Source organism: Nycticebus coucang, chromosome 18, assembly GCF_027406575.1.
Source record: "Nycticebus coucang isolate mNycCou1 chromosome 18, mNycCou1.pri, whole genome shotgun sequence".
Lineage (NCBI taxonomy): Eukaryota > Metazoa > Chordata > Mammalia > Primates > Lorisidae > Nycticebus > Nycticebus coucang.
The window spans coordinates 71231679-71249747 of record NC_069797.1 but is presented as its reverse complement, the minus strand read 5'-3'; the positions used below and the strand labels follow the sequence as shown (position 1 = coordinate 71249747).

At 49.8% G+C, this 18069-nt stretch overlaps 1 protein-coding gene and 1 long non-coding RNA gene across 2 annotated transcripts in view; one reads left to right on the top strand and one right to left on the bottom strand.

Annotated features, from left to right (window-relative positions):
• Window positions 1–957: 957 nt before the first annotated feature.
• SOX9 (SRY-box transcription factor 9) lies at window positions 958–6335 on the bottom strand. Its single transcript, XM_053570094.1, has 3 exons — window positions 5544–6335; window positions 4411–4664; window positions 958–3840 (listed from the first exon to the last, which is right to left on the bottom strand). The coding sequence occupies exons 1-3, from the start codon at window positions 5972–5974 to the stop codon at window positions 2996–2998; spliced, it is 1530 nt and encodes a 509-aa protein (XP_053426069.1). The 5' UTR covers window positions 5975–6335; the 3' UTR covers window positions 958–2995.
• A 217-nt stretch (window positions 6336–6552) lies between these two features.
• Window positions 6553–18069, top strand: part of LOC128571175 (uncharacterized) — an 85563-nt gene continuing 74046 nt past the window's right edge. Inside the window, exons 1-2 of the long non-coding RNA XR_008375690.1 lie at window positions 6553–6598; window positions 11077–11289. This is a non-coding gene — a long non-coding RNA (uncharacterized LOC128571175). The remainder of the gene's footprint in view (window positions 6599–11076; window positions 11290–18069) is intronic.

Sequence of the window (18069 nt, the reverse complement as noted above, 5' to 3'; positions counted from 1 at the left end):
GACTCCATTTGATAACTACCATCTTCCTGGTTGCCTTGATCCTGGTGTGGGATGCAAGCCGGGAATCCAACCAGCCTAAACAGACAAGGTGAGGTCATGCCAGAGAGGCTGGGCTCTGGTTAAGATGGTCAGAGACACCGGCCTGGTAGTAAAACCAGCTTGAGGTGGTGAAGGTGACTTCTTAGGGACACATCCCCCATCAGCTGGGGTGTGGATGGGGTGGGGTAGGGGAGGAGGAGGTGTACCCATGTGAGGGTGGGAGGGGAGGGGTGATTTCATCTATTTAGTGAAAAATGACCTGAATGTTTCTCTGAACCTGGAAACTCCCCATGTAACTGGGGCCAAGGCAAACAAGATTAGGTCTTAATTTCTTCACTGCATCTGCTCAGAATGAGTTAAGAGGAATAGAAAAATAATCTCCTCCCATTGTCTCTGCAGAAGAATCAGGAAGGCTCTGAATCACTTAATGGGTTAATATGACAGGTTGGTTCCCTGTAGACACTCTGCTTTTCAACAGCTTCCTCTGCCATTTGTTTGGTATGTGTTCAAGGTAACAGAAAGTTTGCCATATTAAATTCAGACAAGCAAGTCAGCCCCTCTGGCATTCTGTCTACGGACAAGCTACCGATTTCAAGTCTAATACTCCCTCTGACCTCCACAGCGGAACTGCTTTTGCCCTGAAGCATGAGGTTGCTGAAACCACAACAAGTGTTTTGCTGGAGTGGGCAACTACTGGTGTGTAGTTTTCTATGGGACCTATTGGGCAAGATTTTTCTGCTTAGGTTTGGGGAGATAGTCTTTTCCTCAATGTCTGTTTTAGAATTGCCAAAGATGCAGATGAAAAAAAAAAAAAGAAAACATCACAGCAATCACTAGTTAACAATCTCTTCTGTAAATTTGTCGGATCATTCTTTGTATTGGAGAACCACCTGTGAATAAATCCATGGGGCCATATTCTTTTTAATGCAATGTGTATTTATTGTAAACAATAATATACAAAAAAGAAAGAAAGAAAAAAGGAAAAGTAAGTTTCACAGAGAGAACAAAAGGTTTGGGGGAGGGGGCAGAGAACAACTGAAATAAAACACAAACACAAACCGAACCTTACCTAAAGCCAAAATATGATTTAAACGCCAGGTTTCTTAAGTTACAGAAATATCTTTTTAAAAAGATCTGCTTTTATACAGAAACTGAAAGATGCCATATCATGAGTGCTTTAAGATTTTATTCTACTGACTTCTAAAACTGTTAATATATCTTTTTTCAAATTAAAAAAAAAAGTTTGCTGTCTTTTTTAAAAAGCAATCCTCAAACTCTCCAGCCACAGAAGTCATTAAGATTAAGGTCTGTCAGTGGGCTGACCCCCTCTAGTACCCTCCCTCTCCAACAGAACAAGCAGGGAATATCAGCAACACGTTTGCATTGTTTTGTGTCACAACACACACACACACACATACACACACACACACACTCTCAGGCAGCCCCAAAGGTCCGTGGCAGCAAACACTGCAAATGACTCAGTGATACACTACATTTGCAATCGCTCATTTGTACAAAAAGAGAAACAAGTTTCCAGTTTGTTTTCAACAAAAATAACAAAGCAAAAAAAAAAGAAAAGAAAAGAAAAAAAGACAGACAAAAAGGCATTTGTACAAATCTAGGACAAGGAATCCAAAGAAACTTGCTTAAAAAAAAAAAAAGATTAAAGAGATAAATAAAAAAAAAAAAAACTGGTTACAGTTAAGAACATAATTTAACAACAGATGACCATACCCTTTGAGGAAGGCTCCAACAACCTATTTTAAAGAAAGTAAATTAAAAAAAAAGAAAAGATTTTAATTTTTTAAGTGAAAACCTCTCCTTACGAAATAAATAATTTTAGCACGTGGAATGTCTTGAAGGTTAACTGCTGGTGTTCAGAGAGGCGCAGGTGACAGTCTGAATGCCCGAGCATCTGCCTTCCACGTGGGGCCCGGGCAGGCAACCAGGGGCAGCGCACCGGGGCACTTATTGGCTGCTGAAACGTTCCCAAAACAGATTTCGTTTCCTTCGCTTGCCTTTGGCCTTTTATTAAGACTGCAGCAATCAAGCAAAGGCAGGGGAAATGCGCTAAAAGAGAGCACAAGCATTTTTCAGCAGCATGATTTTAAGGCTCAAGGTGTTTTTCTCCGTTTAAAAAATATATATATGATAAAGCTTACTGAATGCTTCTCTAGACTATTACTGTTTACCCCATATTTGCAAAATAAGGCCTTTCTTTTTTTTTTTTTATTAAGGCAGCTCCTCCTAGAATTGGAAAGACTTGAGGAATTAAGCAAAGGTAACTCCCCAAATTGATCTCATAACACACTTCTGTTTTTCTTTTTCATGTTAATACAACAAAAGTTTTTTTTTTGTCTTTGTTTTTTTTTTTTTCTTTTTTTTTGTAAGAGAAAGCAAATCTGTACAAAAATACTCTGGTTGCAAGAAAAGCTAGGGCACGCGCTGTTTAACTAAGAGTTTAGCTGTTGGAAAAATAAGAGCATTTAATTTTTTTTAATCTAAAAATATGTATAAATCCCCTCAAAATGGTAATGAATCATACACAGTACATACTAAAAATATTTAAAATAGAGAATATTCCTCACAGAGGACTTTTTTTAATTACTGCTAAAAAATAATTACAAAGTCCAAACAGGCAGAGAGATTGAGCAAAATTGATCACACGGTTCTCCATCGTCCTCCACGCTCGGCTCGCTCTAACAACGTTTTAAAAGTCCAGTTTCTCGTCGATTCGGCTGGTCCATCTCTTCCAGGGTGGCTTGGCCACTGCTTCAACAAGTTGGCAATGCGTTGGATAGATAATGTTTCTGTCTTAGAATCTGGGTACGAGTTGCCTTTAGCTTAAGTGTCTTTAAGGAGTAAGAAAAAAAAAGGTCCAAAGGAAATTCTGGCTGATTTATTTCTGGGGTAATTTTTAAGATCTTCTCGGCCATCTTCGCCCTCTGAGGTCTCCTCAAGGCCTGGTGAGCTGTGTGTAGACGGGTTGTTCCCAGTGCTGGGGGCTGTGGGTTTGCGGGATGGAAGGGACCCCGGAGGTGTCGGCGATGGGGGTGTACATGGGGCGCTGGGCCGGGTTCATGTAGGTGAAGGTGGAGTAGAGGCCGGAGCCCTGGCCCGCGGCGTGGCTGTAGTAGGATCCCGAGTTCTGGTGGTCGGTGTAGTCGTACTGAGAGCGGGTGATGGGCGGGTAAGACGGGCTGTAGTGCGGCAGGCTGAAGGGGCTGTAGGCGATCTGCTGCGGCGAGTGCTGCTGCTCGCTGTAGTGGCTGGGGCTCAGCTGCTCGGTCTTGATGTGCGTTCGCTGCGATTGGCCAGGCTCGCTGCTCAGCGTGGTCAGCGTGTGAGCCTGAGGCTGCTGCGGGGGCGCGGCCTGCTGCTGCGGGGGCGCTGCCTGCTGCTGCGGGGGCGCTTGTGGCGGCGCCTGCGGGGCCTGCGGGGGCTGCTGCGGGGGCGGGGGCGGCGCCTGTTGCTTGGACATCCACACGTGGCCCGAGCCGGCGGGGGTGGCCGCGGTGCTGCTGATGCCGTAGCTGCCGGAGTAGGTGACCTGGCCGTGTGTGGCCGGCACCCCTGGGTGCCCGTTGGGGGGCAGGTACTGATCAAATTCGTTGACGTCGAAGGTCTCGATGTTGGAGATGACGTCGCTGCTCAGCTCGCCGATGTCCACGTCGCGGAAGTCAATGGGAGGCTGTCTGCCCCCCTCTGGCAGGGGGCGCCCCTCTCGCTTCAGGTCAGCCTTGCCCGGCTGCACGTCGGTTTTGGGGGTAGTGGGCGGGGTCGGTGGGCCCTGGGATTGCCCTGCAGGCAGTAAAAGAGGACAAAGCACCGGAAAATCAACAAGAGTCAAGCAAAAGCCCTAGGCTTAGGAACCCTCCTGGGACCCTCCCCCGTTGCTGGGTGTTTTAGGGACCCTCGCCCTCGCCGGAGCTGGAGGCGCGCTGCGCTGGAGATAAGTTGCCAATGATTAACCTGCCAGTACACAGCCGACAGCCGCCTTTTATCAGGGAGGGTCTGGGGCCCGAGGGTCCGAATGACCAAATTGCTACCTGCAGAAGAGCTCGGTGTGTGCTTTTGGGGTGGTGGAGCAAAGAGAAAAAGGGGCAAGTCTTGTAAAGCTGTAAAGGCATTTTACCTCGCAATAAAAAATTAATCTGTTAGGATGCAGGGATTGCGTGGGGCGTGTGTGTGTGTGTGAGCGCACGCCCCTCGTCCCCTCATGGGGTTCCGGGTAGGGAGGGGAGCCAGATGAGGCGCAGAAGGTATTATTTACCTCCCAGAGGAGGGCCAAATCCTCAAAGGAGAATGTCCCAGGTCAAAGCCTGAGGGTGTGCCAGGCACCTGGGGCTGGGGGCGGGAGGGCACACTCACCCGAGTGTTCGCCAGGGGAGTGCACCTCGCTCATGCCGGAGGACGAGTGAGGCGAGTCGGCCTGCAGCGCCTTGAAGATGGCGTTAGGGGAGATGTGTGTCTGCTCCGTGGCCTCCTCGGCCTCCGCCTGCCCGTTCTTCACTGACTTCCTCCGTCGCGGCTGGTACTTGTAATCCGGGTGGTCCTTCTTGTGTTGCACGCGCAGCCGCTCCGCCTCCTCCACGAAGGGCCGCTTCTCGCTCTCGTTCAGAAGTCTGCGGGAGGGGAGGAGGCGCAGGGTAAAGGAGGGAGCGGGTGAGTGAGCGCCGCAGAGCCGTCAGGGCCGCAGGGGGAGGGGGCGGGACCCTGGCCACTCCGCAGCCAGCGCGTACCCCCCCGCCCCACTCCAGCTTTCCAGTGGCTGAAGCTCCTAACTAATCTTAAAAAAAAAAAAGGAAAAAAAGTAAAACAAAACAAAAAAATTCTCTGTTCTTGCATACCGACCTGAGCGGTCACTCCCCGCTCCGCCCCCTCCCCTTTCCTTTTATTCTGAAACCTTGCAGATGAAAATACCTCCCCGCCGCTGCCGCTCTAAAGGCCTTGCTACTGGAGTTATTTTTCTCCCCACCCCACACCCTTTAAAAACTTTCCCCCAACTGCTTAAGCTGCAAGTCTCCTCGTGCCCCTTATCCTCCTCCCCTCTTTCCAGTTGCGTCCCACTCCCCCCCTTCCTGCTAAGGTTCTCCTCTAGCCTGGAATTCTCCCCACCTTCCATCCGCACCTCCGTGGGGTTACGGCTACAAGGGAGAGCTCAGTCTGAGGAAAGGAGAGGTCAATCCATGAGTCCTCCTCCCCCAACTTCCAAGAGACTGGCTGGCAAGCTGGCAGCCCTGACTTTCTGTCTCCTACAAGTCCTCTCCCACCTTCTGGCGATCTCCCCCATCCCTGCCACCCACCACCTCCACTCCTTGTCCACTTGAACAATCCAAGAACTTTGTCAAACTCTGAGCCAAAGTTACACCTCGTCTCCACATCCCCCCCTCCCACGCCGCATCCTCCTTGGACCGCAATTCCCGGGCGCACGGAGGCGGGGCGGGCACAGTGGGTCCTGGCCAGCAACCCGCCGCCGCGCAGCTCACCCCGCCGGGCCCTACCTCCAGAGCTTGCCCAGCGTCTTGCTGAGCTCGGCGTTGTGCAGGTGCGGGTACTGGTCCGCGAGCTTCCTGCGCGCCGCCTGCGCCCACACCATGAAGGCGTTCATGGGCCGCTTGACGTGCGGCTTGTTCTTGCTGGAGCCGTTGACGCGCACCGGCATGGGCACCAGCGTCCAGTCGTAGCCCTTGAGCACCTGGCTGACAGCCTCGCGGATGCACACGGGGAACTTGTCCTCCTCGCTTTCTTTCTTCAGATCGGGCTCGCCCTTGGGGAAAGTGTTCTCCTGGGGCCGCGTGTTTTCCGTGTCGGAGCCCGAGCCCGAAGGGCAAGGAGAGCCCGCTGAGTCTTCGGACATGGTGGGGCTGGGGGCGCCGGACAGGCCTTTCTCCTGCTCGTCGCTCATCTTCATGAAGGGGTCCAGGAGATTCATACGCAGGCCCGGGACAGGGGGCGGGTTGCTGGGAAAGGCGAGAAGCCGCTGCGGCTCGGGGACTCGAGGCGCGGGCTCCTCTCCCCTCGGCTGCCCGGACGCGGAGCTAGCGGCTCCCGGGGCGGTTGGCGCGGCTGCCGGCTGCTGCACTTAGGAAGGCACCCGGCGGCCAGTCCGCAGCTGCCCTCTCCAAATGGGGGAAGGCGAGTTGGAGAGTTGAAGGAGGAGGGGAAGAAAAAAAGCAAAAGTGGGGGTGCTTGCACCCCTTCTCTTGGCCTCCCTCAAAGAAAAGCTCCCGGGGTGGACCTGGCCAGTCTCCGCGCCACCGAACTTCCCTCTCGGTTTTGAGCTCCGCTCTCGGCTCTCCAACTCCCAGCCCCGGGTCTCTTTAATAAATACTCCCCCTCACCTTAGAGCTCTCAGCCAATCGCAGCGCCACAGGCCCGGGCTTGGCAGGCAGCTGATTGGGCTGGATTTTGGGGAGGAGGATTGTTGCGCTGGGCTGGGTAAGAGGTTGGAGAGAGGAGGAGGGAGGGGACTGCAGCCAAAGGGTGGACGGTCTGGTGCGGGGGTGGGGTGGGGGGTGCTGCGGGAAAGGCGGGGGACACCGGGACGTCCAAGTGTGTAAGTTTGCCGCACTCTCGGAATGTCAGAATTTTGGTGCTGTATTTGCGCGAATCCTGTGTGTGTGTGTGTGTGTGTGTCGAGGCTAGGATCTACCTACCCCCCACATTTTTTCACTGCTCTGTCGGCGGTACTGGGGACTTAGCTAGAGTTTGCAGTATTCGAAAAGCAGCCGCTCCTTGCAGCGTAACCTACTTTAGGCTCCCGGAGTCTGCCTGCCTCCCAAGGTGCTTGGAAATAGTATTTTAAAGCAAATGTTTTGGTGACTCAACGCCCGCTGTTCTTCCTCCGTAATAATCCACATAAATAGATTAACATGCTCTGCTTCGCCGGGGCTGGTGCGTCTGGTTAGGACTCTGTTGCGCTTTTGCCAAGGGAATCAATGAAAACCAAAGCTAAGGGAGTCCGGGCAAAGGTTGGCGGCGGCTGCGGCAGCGGCAGCGGCGACACAGTAGCCCCGCGCCCACCGACCTTGAACTCTGACAAGTCCTTCTATTCCTCCTCCCCGACCCCCAATCCGTCCGACGTTCCTTAGTGGCAGGGCTGCCGCTTGGACATTCAGCTCTTGGCCTCCGGGCGAGTCAAAAACCGTCAGCAGCCATACGGCTCGGAAAAGTTTGCAAACTGCTCTGGTTTTAAGAGATTCAAGTTTGCAAAAGCAGCAGCAAGGCCGAGGCCGAGACCGAGACCGGTCACTTGGTTTGTGACGGGCCAGACAGAACAGTCCACTCCGGCGGTGTGGTGCTGCTCGCCGGATCTTGCTCTTCTTTACAAAACACCCGGGAGGGGGAATGGTCCGGGGTTCCAACTTCAGTCCCGTCCTTTGAGACCCGCACACAGCTGTGAGTGCTGGGGAAGGCGGTGGAGGTGTCTCAGATGTATTTCAAATGTGATTTGAGCACAACCTTTATGTGTACACGAACTACTTAGAGGCGGGTTGGGTCAGTGCAGAGTGCTCTGTTCTGTAACAGAAGAAACATCTTCGTCGCCTGCTTTCAGAATCACCAGTCAGCGCACCACTGTGGAATACTCTTCATTTTAAACTCCCCTCTCTGGGGCTCTTGCAAAAATTCGCCTCAAATAAAATTATCCTCATGAATTGGCCTAATCTGATTAAAATCTTGGGGTTTTTTTGCTTCTCATTTGCAAAGTACAGACACTATTGCAAGATTCATATTCATATTTTTCTTGAAGATATTTTCTAATTTTGTTTTTTTCTCCAAAGAAGCCGACATTTCTCATAGGAAACAGAACTTTTCATGAAGTAGTAAGTTACAACCCTGTTCGACAGTATTTCCTTTTTAAACGAATGTAACTCTCTTGAATTGGATGTCTCTAGTACGCTACTGTTTGTTTATGAGTTTAAGAGACCTCCATACAATAGCTTCGTATTCACGGCTGGCTCTGTGATAACTCTCAGGAAGTGTAAAAAGTAACACCGTCCTTTTTTGGGGGAAAACGTCTCCCTTAGTGTGGACCCATCTCTGTGTCCTGGGTAGGGGGCATTTCTAGACACCTGATCCAGGAGACTCAGAGACCATCGGGCAGATGTTTTAACCAGGGCGTCTGTACTTAGTTGTATTTTATTGTAATTGCCGTGCTTACTTGTTTAAAGGCAGTGAAGAAAACTGCGACTGTAAGATAATTTTGGAATATTCCACTAAATATTTGTCAAGATATATACATACATGTATGAATATATTTAATACATTTATGCCATAAGATATGTACTATATATTTTAAATAGCGTTCTTCAGTCTTTTATATATTCTCTGCTCATTTAATGCAAGCATTTTGTATTTTTGTGTCTTTTTTAAAACGTAGGGTAACAGTCACAGTCTACTTAAAAATGGGCTGCAATTTTTATCTTTATCCAGAGGGGGCGCCAAAAGCCCAGAAACTGTCCCTAACTTAACGACTGCAGGAAAACTTTGGTGGTGGCTGCGGGGGGGATGGTGTGCTCCACTCAATCAGGACTGGTTTGCTGCTGAGATTTCTCTCTGCAGGAATAGGAATTCCTACGTGATATTCCCTCCTGTGCGGGTCCACTCTGGGCAACTCAGTTAGGAGAATTTGTGCCTATATGGAACCGGATAAAAAAAGAGCACTGGAGATGTCTGATGTTTCTATTCTGCGCAGAGCTGGGAGACGAAGCCGGGAAAAGGGCCCTGATCCCCACGGTGCCAAGCATTGCTGGGCGTGCCAAGCTCAGGCCAAGTGTAGAGTGTGGGTACCGTGGACTCGCGAGTGGGTTGGTCCTGTGTTTTTGTAGAGGCCTCCCGGTGTTCAGGTCCCCATTCCTACTCAGGGGCTCCGTTCCCTTCCTAGTAATTTCGCCCCGACTCCTCCTCCCAGACCCTGGGAAGACGCTCCCAGTCCCAACCCAGGGGACCTCAGACAGGGGTAGAGAGAAAGGAACCCGCTCGCATGGTTCAGGTTACAAATCTGGAAACTGAGGCCCAATTTTAGCCAGAACATTTTGCCAAGAGCTAAACGCCGCGGGCCGGGTCCTCAATCAGATACGGTGAGGGAGGGAAAGGGCAGACCCGAACAGCGGCAAGCTAGGACTGCGCTGCACCATGTTCGCGCACCAGCTCTTCAGCCCGCGTCGCGACCTCTGGAGCTGTGAGGGGAGACACAGAGGTGCAACGGGATCCCAAGGTGGGGGGCGGGGACCTCGGGAAAACGAGGAGGTCGGCTCGCGCTGGTTCTCGCTCTTGCCCGTCAGTTTCCCCTGCATCTGCTCGGGACCCGAGACCAAAGCCCAGAGCAGCTGGCAGCGGGGCGAGTGTCGCGGGCTCTGCGGGGCAGTGCTGGGGAAGGGGGTGGGGAGGTTTGCGTCTCCGGGGTGGGGGTGAGGCATGCAGGCGAGTGGGGTTCTCTTCACTCGGAGAATTAAAGATCACTACCTCCCTATCCAAAATTCCTGAGCAGAAGTGGGTCTGGGGTATAAGTCCGTTTTCAGTTAGGTGCGCACGTCCTAGGAAGAGTGTCAGCCCTGGGCGATGTTTTCTATAGAGGAGATAGGAGAAGGAGATACCCGTTCTCTCTTCCAGTTCCCCCGCCAGGTCCCCTTAAGGTAAAACACCCCAATCTCTGGGCGGGACAGGTCCCCGCGTCCTGGGCTATCAGCGCTTGCTGGTAATTAGTACTTTTCACAGGGCAAAGAATGTTTATCATTGTTCCCTCACGCCCCATACAAGGTCTTTTTTTTGGGGGGGTGGCGGTTTTGGAAGGGAACTGGCAGATAAGTCGGGACAAGGTTGGACTGGACAGCAACTGCCACAGGGAAAAGGAAAGTAGCAAATAGATTCGTGGGTGCGTAATAAATATCTGTGGACTGGGCGAATGAACGTGACCTCTGGACATTCTGCTCCAGTGTGTATGTCCCATGACAGCCGCCAGACCTCCCAGCCACGCCAGCAGCACGTTATGAAAACGCCTATGAATGGACGTTCCTACACTAATACTTCTCCCCAGCAGGAGCCTGACTTTGGAGAGTTGTCCGTTGTTTGTCACCAAGGTCTCCGCCCCCTTTAAAACTGCAGGCCAAGAAGGGACATTTCAATTTTCTTCCCTTTTCTATTTTGGAAGAGAAAGATGACATAGACGAGAGGTGTGGGGTTAAGGGGGCATGAACCACCATTCTGCTCCCAGGTGACCTGGCAGGGTTTGGGGGCATCAGGTGGCTGTAACTCAGCGGGCACCTGGGGGTAAGGACCCCAGCCAATGCAAAAGATTGGATAGGCTGATTTGTCCTGAGTTTCTCAGCCGTGGAAGGACAAAGTGGGGTGGAGCAGAAGGCCCTAGTCTCTGAAGGACTGCACTCTCAAAGGCAGTGTGCCCTCATTATCATCCTTGGTTTTCCAAAAATATCTCAGGAGCTGTGCCTCTAGAAGATCCCCCTTAAAGCATGCCTAGGATGCCCTGTGAAACATTTCCTAGGCCAAGTCCTTCCCCAAAAACGCTCACCCCAAACTTTCTCCTTAAAAAAAAAATCTTTCAGGCATTTTAAACTGAAGGTGTTTTTGCCCTGCTAATTTAAAAATAAAAGTAAAGTGAGTGCTCAAAGCAGCAGGGGTGCTGGTCCCCAGCCCTGGGAGCTTCTTCAGTAGATTGTGGATTGGCACCAGCCCCTCCTCCTGACCCTAGCATCACCCTCTGATTTGGGGGTGTTCAGTCCCGGGTACTGCCCTGAAGGAGGGGAGCTGCGGTTGTCCGGAGACTTTCCTGTGTTTTCCCCCAGGGGAGGTGCGATGATTTCGTCTCGTTTCCGAGGGGGTCTAACCAACCGCTCCCTTTTTAAGATGTCCTATTGGGTGGGTGATTATTGTGGATCTTAATCTGAGAAAAATGTCTTTATCAAACCATGGAAAAGAGAACATGCTTTTTAAGGTACGATGTCGAAGGACATTGTCAAAATTAAAAGCGAATTATCGTGTGTCTTTTCTGCAACCCTTTTCTGTTTGTCTCGGCAGGACCCGGGAAGCTCCCAGGAACATAAACCATCTTCCTGATTCCTCCGACTTACAGCTTCCCGGGGCCACAGTGAGCGTCTTTGCTCTTGGTGTTGGGCCCTCGTTTGGTTTTGGAGCGGCGGGAGCGAGTCTCCAGGGCCGGAGCTGGGACCTCCGTTGGCGGCTCGCCTGTCGGGAGACCCCCGCCCCCAGAGGGAAGGCCAACGTCACGAGGTTGGACCCCAACTTTTGAGCGTTCACAAAAGTGACATCACAACAACGCCGGCTCTGACAACAGATGGTCCTTAGAGCTGTGACGTTATAAAAGTGTAGGGCGTGGGCGGATTGACTGGCTCAGGCTTTGTTAAACAGCCCGGGGGTTCAGGAGTGGGGCCGCAGAGTAACTGTGCACCCGCGGGGCTTCCTGCCTTGTCACTGTTTATTTCAAATTCATTTCTTGGTACCGGTTGTCGTCTGCAAGGCTGCAGGAGACACGGGTGCGCGGGTTACCTGATTCTTCTCGGCGTTTGTGCATAGGGAGAGGCAGGGAGGGGCGTGTCGGTGTCTGCCAGCCAGAATAGGCAGGTTAAGGATTTTACTTATTTTTTTGAGGAAGTAGAGATGTTTGGTTTTGTTTGTTTGTTTTCTTCTTTCTGTGCCATTTTTCTCCCAAAGGCCTTTTCTCTTCCTGAGTAAAAGGAGTAAGCGAACTAATAAATACCCTTTATTCGCCCCCCCCCCCCCTTTGTTCTACCAATGATTTGTGAAACTGGGACTGACACAGGAAAACTGATCAGGTCTTGGGATCCTCCACTTTTCAAATCATGAAGACTCAGAAAATCCCATAGTGTTCCTGTCACTATCTCTAGGACAAAATGTCTTTGTGTTCAACTGAAAAGGGCAGATTGTTTTTCTTTCAGGGAGTTCTTGGACTGGAACCTGCTAGTTTTCCTCCCCCAGTTACCAGGTTGGCTCAAACATATATGAAAGTGTGACAAAGTGCGGTCACAAGGTATGGGCTGTGTTACCAAAGTTGGGTGCCCTCAAAGCTCTCAAAATTGTCAGCATCGCTGGGCAAAAGAAAACGGCCTTATTCTCTTCTGCCTTCATTCATATCGATGCAGGAGCAGAGATGGATAAACCCTTACTGGTTAATTTAGGGATAGGGTCATGATAGATTCAATATCTGAGCATTTCATCTTTCCCTTGATTTCTTACTTTCTTGGAGCAATGGAGACATCTGGAAGGTCTAGATCAGTGGTTCTCAACCTTCCTAATGCCGTAATGTATTTTCATTGTTACAAAGGGGTCGTGACCCACAGGTTGAGAACATGTCTACATGTTTTTCCTCGGCAGCCAGGAGCAAAGGTGGGGTCTGATTGAGGGTTGCCACCTATGGTAGGAACCATCCCTGGAACGCCTTGCACTCATATAGAAAGGAAGGCCAGTTGAGTGGACTCTGAGATTCCACCCCAGCATTCACTCTGTGATCACCTCCACTATCAGCTTCTCCCCAGCTCCTGAGCCTCCTGAGGGAGTCTCAAATAGAACTTCAGTTTGCACCCCAACTATATGTGGCATGATAGGCAGCAACCCAGGTGGCTGCTGGAACTTGCCAGTTTGCGAAGCACAGACTTGTGACGGTGCAGGAACTGGGGGAGAGGAGGGGGGGGGTGCGACTGTTAGCTGTAGGCCTCCAGAGGACGGGCAGAGTTCTGGGTAGAGGAAGTACGGAGAGGTGGAGACGCGTGTCCTTTCCATCCTTGTTTTTCCCTGTCATTCTCTCACTTATATCTTTTTCCCAGTTTAGCTCAACATTCAATCATTTTCATTCCCAAATAAACCAATTTGGTGAATATTATTTGAAGGTTTACTGTGTGTATGAACATCCAAAAAAGATACGATTTTTTCCTCTGCTGTTAAATTGTCTCCATCTCTGATTTCGGTCAGAATTCAGCCTCTGTCCACCTGAATCCTGCTTTACCCTCTGGGCTCATGTTTGCTGGGATTCCCTTCATCCACATCTTTCTTTTTTTTTTTTTATTAAACCATAGCTGTGTACATTAGTATGATCGTGGGGCACCACACACTTGGTTCGTAGATCGTTTGACACATTTTCATCACATTAGCCTGTGGCTCAAGGAGTAGGGCACCGGTCCCATATGCCAGAGGTGGCGGGTTCAAACCCAGCCCTGGCCAAAAAAAAAATCATCCACATCTTTCACAGAATTCCCCTTTTCTTTCCCTGAAAAAAAAAAAAAAACTCATGGGTCCCTGAGAGCTGCCTCCCGTGCTTTTGACTCCATCAAAGTGCTAAGGAGATGGGTAGGGTGTGAAGGAGCAGAGGTACCCCATGCTTCTGGTTCAGGGTAGATGCTGTCCAGCTTCCTCCCTGGGCCCCGGGAGCCAGCCCTCCCCCAGCCCTGGGGATGCTGGGTTACTGTTAGACTGAGCCATCTTCTTCCTCCCACCCTCATCCCTTCTTGGCCCAAGCCCAGAAATGCCTTGTAGTGTGTGGTGTGCTTTACCCTCTCTTTGGGAGACATCTGCCAGCCAGCCCAGTGGTGATGACAGTTTCCAGATGATTTTCTAGGAGCAAAGAAATCTTCTGGGGGAAGAGAGCATGACATTGGCCAAACACTGAGTGGGCTGAACTGTTGCGGTTCCGGAAGAGGCCCAGGGAGGTGCAGTTTCACGAAGCTCAAAGATTTCTTTTTTCCCCCTTTAGATTCTGCCTAAAGCAAAAGTCACTAATTGCTTTGTATTTTCCTGGCACTTAGGTGGTTCTCCGGAATCTGACTCTCCTCCAGGAACTTGGGTATGAGAAAATCAGGACTTCAGGGTGATGTCTGTGGGGACGTTTGCCTCCAAGCTCACCTTCCTCAGCTTAGCTAGGCCTGAGGCCTGCTGCAGCCAAGTCTGGGTTAGTCTAGGATCATCAGCTGGGAAGATGGCACATCAGCTATGCCCGTCTTTGGCCTCAGGGCCTCCCCAGTCCAGCTTTACTTCTGCCCCAAGCATGTTGATTTTTAGTTGGCAAACCAGGAAGTGAGAATGAATTTGCCTTTGATACTTGAAAATGAATTCAAAGACTAGATTAGGTTTTTTTCTTGATTCTAAAAAATCCTGAGTGTATATACTGACTTATTCCTCATCTTCAAGATTTTCCTTTCTCATATACTAGGAAGACTTCCTTATTTTTGTATTTGATTATTTTTTGAGACAGAGTCTCACTTGGGCTAACATGCAGATGGTGTCATTACAACCTCAAATTTCTGGGCTCAAGTGATCCTCCTGCCTTGGTCTCCTGAATACTTCAACCTCCCAGGTACCTGAGACTATAAGCACCTGCCGCCATGCCTGGCTAATTTTTTCTATTTTTTAAATAGAGACAGGGTCTTGCTCTTCCTCAGGCTGTCCTCAAACTCCTGACCTCAAGCAATCCTCCTTTCTTCGCCTCCTAAAGCACTAGGATTACAGGTGTGAGCCCTTGTGTCTAGAAGGAAGATTTTCTTATGATCCTTTCCTTTAACTCTCCTTTTCAGGGAAGAGTGTCTTTCTCAGATAAAAGCTGCCTTCACCTATCTTGAGAACGATGTGAGACTCATTTAGACTATGCAGTAAATGACTACCAAGGCTTAGTATGTTCACCGTCTAAGAGGCAGCCAGACTTTAACAGGGAGTAGGGATCCAGTTTAAGTGCTGATTCTTCTGCGAAGACTTGAGGACTCCCCATCTCTGTGTGTTTATAGCATTGTCTTCAGGCTTCCATCGTGTTACCATTCTTCTTCATGCATATACATTTACTACTGAACTGTGATCTGTTCAAGGGCAAGCATGTAGTGTTATCCTCTTTGTATCCCCAGTCTATGTGCCACACAGATGCTGCTGAATGAATGTTCACTTAAGGAATAAATGGCACTTTCCTCATAGTCTTGTGCTATAGTTGGGTTATAGCCTTCATGTGAAAGCTATAATTTAGCTTCATAGTAAAAGGGCCCAGGAAGGGGAAGGGAGGGGGGAGATAAGGGTGGAGGGAGGGGAATGGGTGGGGCCATGCCTACTGTGCAGCTTAGAATGGGTACAGGTGAAACTTACTAAAGGCAGAATACAAATGCCCACATACAATAACTAAGAAAATGCCATGAAGGCTACGTTGAACAGTTTGATGAGAAGATTTCAGATTGTATATGAAACCAGCACCTTGTACCCCTTGATTGCACTAATGTACACAGCTATGATTTAACAATAAAAAAAAATCCCTGACATGTAACAAATTCTTAATAATCATTAAAAAAAAAAAAAAGGAATAAATGGCAAAAGTAGCCAAAACACGAATACCTAATGGTATGATTTCCGTTATCAGGCACTTAGTGGGCCAGCTTAATGAGATGCCCTTTTGCTCCCTCTAAAATGTGTCCTGCAGATGGCTGCCTATGCCACTTACAAGAAAAATCTGTCCTTGTCCTGGTACCTTCTTCAACATTTCCTATCCTCTGACTTCATTCTGTAAGAAAGCGTGCTGGAGACACTCTTTTGGAGAGTATTTGGAGTGCTGGGTATAAAGCTTTCAGATTGCAATCTTTATACATTTCTGGTCTGGATTTACAGGTTTTGAGAAAACAATCAAACCACAAACTGAAATCATTATTAACATATCAGAACTTCTAAAACCCCTAGACCTTGCTAGCCAAATATACAATGATAATAAATATTTTTTTTCTTCCTGGTTTTCTGCTTGCTTTTCTAAGCACAGTGTGTAGCCCTTTCACAGATGAGCTGGGTGGTGTGGCCGACTGGTGAATGAATGGGGCGTTGGGGGGGAAGGGCTGGTGCCTAGGAGACAGTTAGGACCCTGCCTTTCTCTGCAGCTCCTCTCAGAAAGGCATTTGCTTCTTTCTGCAAAGGGCAGGCGCTGCTGTTTGTTTGGAGAAGGAGAGCTAGCTGTGGGCATGGAATTAGCGGGTGTCATGTGGGCTCCACGTGTGGCTGGAGCTACCTGAAATCTGTAGGCTAATCACTCCCAGATGGCCCCAGGGACTGCAGAGCTCCAGAAGCACAAATCCCTCCCCAGTTCTTCCTATGGAAGGGAAGAAGGTGGGATTTAAAGGGAAAGTGAGAACACAAGAGCGTGTGCATGGTGCGTGGTGTCTGTGCCATTTGTGGTTACCAAAATCACCCATCTCCACCCCTGCCCCACGCCAAACTGGCGTCTGCTTGGGAGGAGGAGGAGAAGTAAAGAAAAATGAGGAACAGGAGCAGGAGGGAAACTTTAGTTTTAGGAACTATTGCATTGGCTTGGAGGTGGGGTGGGATGGACAGAATTCATTTATTAATTGTCAAAAGCACCATGGCTTTTCTTCTGTGCTTCTGGGTGCAACCTGTTGCTCAGGTGGATGGGGCGATAGAGTGAGGGGTCAGGTATGGGTTGGAAGTGGGGGATGTGCAGGCTTGGGGAGGAGAGGACTTCAAGCTCGGTCTTGGTCTGTATTTTCCCTGCTTTGTCCACTTCTGTCCACACTGTGGCCTCTATTCCTCTGCCCCCAGAAGCAGCCTTTGCTGATCACTCTTCTGCCCAGCTTCCCCTGGACAGACACCCATTCACACACTGCAGACTCACTCTCCCGCCGGGAGACCTGCCTGTTCTCTACGGCACACATGCGCACAACTCTCTACAGTACACGTGTTCGTGTGCTCTTCTGCCTTCTGGCCTATTGCTGGAAAATAATTCCACTGCTAAGTAATGTTCCCTGCTGTTGCTTTAGGCTTCTGTTTTTGACACGTCGTTGCATCCCCCCATCAGTTCTATTCCCTGGATATCTCTAGACTGCCAGGGGAAGAAATGAGTCTCTTTGTTTCTCATGTAAAGAAGCAAAAGCTCTGAAAATAGTATGTTGCTTGCTCAAGGTCACGCACTTAATGGGAGAGGCAGCTCTCTGGGTCCTATGTCTCGGGGGCCAGGCCTGCCTCCCCCACATGCCACGCACACACAGAATTCCACATGCAGCTGTGACCGTGGAGCTCTCCCCCAAGGCTCGCAGGCCAGCACGGCCCCTTCACAGGCTGATTGTTCTTCCCCGGCTCTTTCTGGGTCACGTGGAGAGACAGGGACTCCACTCTTTGTGAAGCGTATCTCTCACTTTATCTCCTCCCTTCTCCCTTAATCAGGGTTTGGCTGCTTTTGTCTCAGAGAAGCGGAGAACAAAGTGTGACTTGAACCATGCACATTGGACATGTCCTCCATTCCCCGAGTTTCCTTCTTAGGAGAACTTGCCTGGGTTTGTGGGAATGGTGTGTTGGTTGACTGTTTCACAGCAACCACCTTACTTCATTTTACTCAGATGCATGTCGGGATTTCTTTGTTCTCTATGGTATGTGGCAGGCTTTTTATATCTGGATCCAGATTTTCAAACTCATTTTACTCTGCAAGCAGAAGTGGGCTGCTGCCTTCCCCTCAAACCTGGAAAAGTCGTCATTTGGGAAGTTCAGGGCTGCCTTTTACACTGTTCCTTTTCTAAGTAAGAGGAAGAGTTTGCTGAGCCCTTGTTATTAACATGTGCTTGGTGGTCTACTAAGGGCTTTACCTGGCTATATTGTTGTGCCCAGTTCTCGAAATTCCCCACAAAGACAACCAGGGAGCTGAGTCCAATGCAAAAGCAAAAGGAGCCATTTTATTGCAAGCTCAAGCTTGGGCTCCTGGGGTCTCCGCTACAACGGATCCAAGCTAGGAGCCCTGAGCTCTGGAGCAGGCGTATCTTTATAGGATAGTGCAGCAAAGTAGGTGTATACAAGTTAAACAAAGGGATCGCTTCTGGATGGGTTGCCACTGGTCCTGCCATATGGCCCATTCCAGAAGGCAGTTTCTGATTGGACGCCGATGACTCAAGGTACAAAACCCAGCAATTCACGGTGACGCATCAGTTTTGAACAAAATGGCTGACGGAAGCCAAAATCGCTGAACCCTTAAGATGGCGTGGGTCTGGTTCTCTCAATATCACTTGTATTCCCCCAAAA

Coding starts and splice junctions, on each gene's coding strand:
- SOX9 (XM_053570094.1), bottom strand. CDS start 5,974: ATGAATCTCCTGGACCCCTTCATGAAGATGAGCGACGAGCAGGAGAAA. Junction 4,665..5,543: donor ACGCTGGGCAAGCTCTGGAG/GTAGGGCCCGGC, acceptor CCCCTCCCGCAG/ACTTCTGAACGAGAGCGAGA. Junction 3,841..4,410: donor CTCCCCTGGCGAACACTCGG/GTGAGTGTGCCC, acceptor TACTGCCTGCAG/GGCAATCCCAGGGCCCACCG.